Consider the following 4,033-nt stretch of genomic DNA (forward strand, 5'->3'; position numbering starts at 1 on the left):
TTCATGGGGACACGGCTGATGCTGGCTCGCTCCTTTCCCTCAGTGACTCAGGCCCCCCGTGCCCATGCTGTCAGGCCCCCGGACACCTGGGGATGGTGGGAGGATGAGGGGCTGGTACTGGGGGGGCTCGAGGCCTGCGGTCACAGGGTCCTTCATGGAGGCCCAGGTGGGAAAGGTGGCGGGGTCTGGGGGGTCTCACTGCTGTGTGCAGACGGTGGCCTGGCGGTGGCCTGTGTTGGTGCTGAGGCGGGTGGGGGCTGTGGGGGCCTTGGTGGTGGCTCTGTGGGGGCCAGGCAGGGCTGGCCATCGGCGGTGGCCTGTGGTGGGGGTGGGAGTGGCCTTGGGCACGCACCACTGGGCAGAGGGCACAGTCCTGTCACAGTCCTGTCAGATGAGGCCAAGAGCTGATGGCATTGGGCCATCCGAACGGTGGGAGGGGTGCAGGGTGACCCGGGTTGGAGCGGTGCCCGGGGTGCCCAGGTGGGGAGTCCCCGCTCCAGGCCACAGGGGAGTAGGGAGCAGGTCCCAAGACCTGGGACACGGGGAGCCACCAGATGGGGTCCACGCCCTTTGGCCGCGGGACACAGCCGGCTACCACTAGGTGACCGTGTCAGCAGGGCCCTGCTCTCTTCCCGCAGCCCCCGCTGGCCAAGCCCGACAGGGGGCAGCTGGCAGGTTCTGGGTGGAGTCCTCAGGGTCGGCTGGGGTCAGGGCAGACGCCACACGCCGGGCCCTGGACAGGAGACCTGGCCACTGCACTGGCCAAAGCCACGCCAGGGGCCGGCAGCAGCGTCTTTGTGGCAGGCTGCGAGCGTGGTCTTGTCTGGCTCCAGCTGGCTCTTCAGGGTGACCGAGTTGGCTGGTCCCTGAGATGAGGCCACCCGCCATCACCCTGCAGTTATGAGCAGCTGCTCGGAGCTCGAGAAGGACGGGCTTGGCGTGAGCAGGGCAGGCCTGGCCAGCCCGGACTGTGTGACGCTGGCCCGACTCGTTGACGAGGCGCCTGGCCCCACCTCACATGCACGGAGCGAGACCGGGCCTGGCTTGTGGCTCCTGCAGCCGGGACCCGCATCTGGGGTGGCTGGGGCCTTTCCGGTGTTGGTGCCCCCGTAAGGGCCGTTAAGCACAACAGTCGATCAGCCCGGGGTCCCCACCAGTGGTGACGCCACCTGCCACACAAGCCTGTGGTTCCAGGGATTCAGTGCCGGACAGTGACCGCGTGTCCGGGGTGGGTCCTACGCGGGACGTGGGGATGGTTTTCTAGGGACGTGTAACGAGAAGGCCCCTCGCTTCCCATAAACCCAGAAAACGAGGGTGTTTCCAGGCCCTGCGCGTTTGTCTGTGCCCGTTGGAGCTCGTGAGGGTATCGGTCCTCCAACCACCGCCGTGCCGCCAGGCCAGACTTGCGAGGTCATCCTCTCTGAGGCTGGGCCGGTCGTCCCCACCGCATGGACAGATGGCTCTGCCCGCCGACCGCTTCCTCAGCCCTGCACCTGGGGCCACTGGGCCTCCCTGCCACGCGGCTTCCCTGTGGGCTCAGCGGGCGACCGTGGTGGCAACTGTCCCCTGACGACAGTAAAACCGCTCATCCCTCTGCCAGCGGACGTGCGTTCCCGGGGCGGCCGTGCCGCTGCGTCGCCCGCGTTCAGGGCGGGGCTGGCGCACACGCGGATCCCGGGGACTCTGCCGAGCTGGCGGCCGGCTGCCCCTCCTCCACTCCCCTGCCCTTCAAGCCGCCATCTTTACACCTGTGACAGCGACCCGTCCCGGGTCGTGGGGACGTCCACGTCGCACAGCCGCAGCCCCCCCCCCCCACGTGCCTTCTCGCTGCCCGGCGCCTCGGTGGCGCATCTGAACCGCCAGCGTCTCTGGTCCTGTGCTCGGGGCCATTATGAAGTGAAATAAGGGGGGCTGAATAGAAGCTCTGTGACACCACCACAGGCGGCCTGGTCACCGCGACGGCCACCAGGTGACCTCTGGGTCGGGAGCGTGCTCAGGGTGAGACGCTGGACAAAGGGGGACACGGAGCGGGACAGCCCAGTGCCAGTTCCTGACCACTGGCCGCCGCTGGCTCTCAGCCGGCAGTGCCCTTGGAGCCCTCACGGTGGCCGACGGACGGCTGGGGCCATCGAGGTCGGCTGCTTCGTTCCTGCACAGCCCCGGAGCGAAGGACCCCTGGTTGGGACTCGGCCAGCCTGCTGTCTGCCCCGCGTGTCCCCCCGGTCAGACCTGCTCCAGGGAGCTGGCACCGGGCTGGGCAAATTGGGCTCCGGATGTGCCCCTGTCAGGTCCCCCCGGCTTTTTGCTCGTCGTGGTGCCCGTGGAGGCCGGGGGCCTAGGCAGGCGGAGCGAGCCCGCGGAGGGGAGCTTGGGGAGGGCGTGTCGCATTCCCGGAGAGCGAGGCAGGTGGGGCCCATCGGGGGCTGTGTGGGGACAGCGGGCCCTGGGTGGGCTGGTGCCTCAGAGGGGGCCGCTGGTCCCCAGCAGGTGGCTGGGGGTAGACCCTGGAAATGGAGGGGAGCCCCCCATCACCCGTTTTCTGAAAGTTCCAGCACTTCGGGGGAGGAGTTACCCAGAGTACTGGGGTTCCCTGTGCCGGGGGGCGGTGGGGACGAGCCCGTGGGGACCCTGGCGCCCTCGGAGTGTAGTTTGGAGAGAGGGAGGAGCACATGTTCGCGGCTTCGCTGAGGGTGTGAAGCGGACGTTGCGTGAGGTGCTTGTGATGGTGGCGAGGCCGCGTCCTTCTCCTTCGGGGTGGTCGGGGCCCCTGCACTGGGGGGAGCGGGCGGGGCTGGCAGACGGACACGTCAGGAGTGAGTGGGGGGATGTCCGGCCAAGCCGAGCTGGCGGCATTCTCGCTGAGTGCTGGCGGGCGGTCGGCGTCGCCTGCAGGGCAGTGCGGGTGGGGCTGACCAGGTGCTGGGGTGTCAGGGTTGGGGCTGGTTCGTCAGGCTGAGCAGGGAGCCCCAAAGTTGGGCCCGGTCGGGGAGAGTAGTGCAGAGCCTGGCCCGGGAGAGCGCCTTGTCGCGTGGGCGTGTCAGGCGAGTCTCACGGAGCCGCTGTCCCCAGGCTGAGGAGGAGCGTGACGACATGGAGCAGGTGAAGCTGGACAACAAGAGGATTCTGTTCAACCTGCTGCCGGCCCACGTGGCCCAGCACTTTCTCACGTCCAATCCCCGGAGCATGGTGAGGGCGCGGCTGCCGCGGGCGCACGGCTGGTGTGCTGGGTCCCGGGCCCCACGGGAGGTGCCACCCAGTGGCCCTCCCATTACTTCTCTGCTTAAAGTCACAGAGCGTGGCCGTCTCCGAGGCCTCGGCCACCGAGCTTGAGGGGTTCCCTCTGCCACACCCAAGGGCAGAGAGGCTCTGGGCTGTCGGGACGCCCCCGGGACAGGCTGGACACCCACAAATATTGTCCCGCCTTTGCCCACGTGAGAGGGCGCAGTGTTCATTGCCCCCGGGAGGAAGGACGGTGGCTTCACTGATAGGGCGGAGGCCACCTGGGATGCTCAGAGCCTCCACATGGCCGCGCCACCCGGTCAGGCCCTGGACCCGCAGAGCAGGGCCGGCAGACGCCGACTCACAGAGAAGCAGCTCGGGCCAGCTCTGCGTGTCCTGAAGTCCCAAGCCCCCAGGTCAGCCTGACCGTTGGCCTGCAGTAGCTCCCAGGCCCCCGCCCATCTGCTGGGCCCGGGGCTGGCGGGCCGTCCCCGCTGCCCCTCCTCACCTCACACATGCCGCGGGCTGCGGGCTCTGGCTCCCCCGAGCTGTCCTGCCTGGTGACCCGACCTTTGACCCCCAGGACCTGTACTACCAGTCGTACTCGCAGGTGGGCGTCATGTTCGCCTCCATCCCCAACTTCAACGACTTCTACATCGAGCTGGACGGCAACAACATGGGGGTGGAGTGCCTGCGCCTCCTCAACGAGATCATCGCTGACTTCGACGAGGTCAGGGCTCCGAGCCGGGCGCCGGTGCTGGGTGTCGGTGCCGTGTGTCAGGGCTGGGCGAGTGGGCTGGGTGGTGGGGCTGGG

The 4,033-nt window shown here is 68.6% G+C and overlaps 1 protein-coding gene across 1 annotated transcript in view; it reads left to right on the forward strand.

Annotated features, from left to right (window-relative positions):
* The window catches only part of ADCY1 (adenylate cyclase 1), a 37,335-nt gene that overhangs the window by 28,375 nt on the left and 4,927 nt on the right, over window positions 1-4,033 (forward strand). Inside the window, exons 16-17 of the mRNA XM_025046483.1 lie at window positions 3,070-3,186; window positions 3,803-3,949. Coding sequence (XP_024902251.1) covers window positions 3,070-3,186; window positions 3,803-3,949 — 264 coding nt within the window. The remainder of the gene's footprint in view (window positions 1-3,069; window positions 3,187-3,802; window positions 3,950-4,033) is intronic.

Source organism: Pteropus alecto, unplaced genomic scaffold, assembly GCF_000325575.1.
Source record: "Pteropus alecto unplaced genomic scaffold, ASM32557v1 scaffold214, whole genome shotgun sequence".
NCBI classification, from domain to species: Eukaryota; Metazoa; Chordata; class Mammalia; order Chiroptera; family Pteropodidae; genus Pteropus; species Pteropus alecto.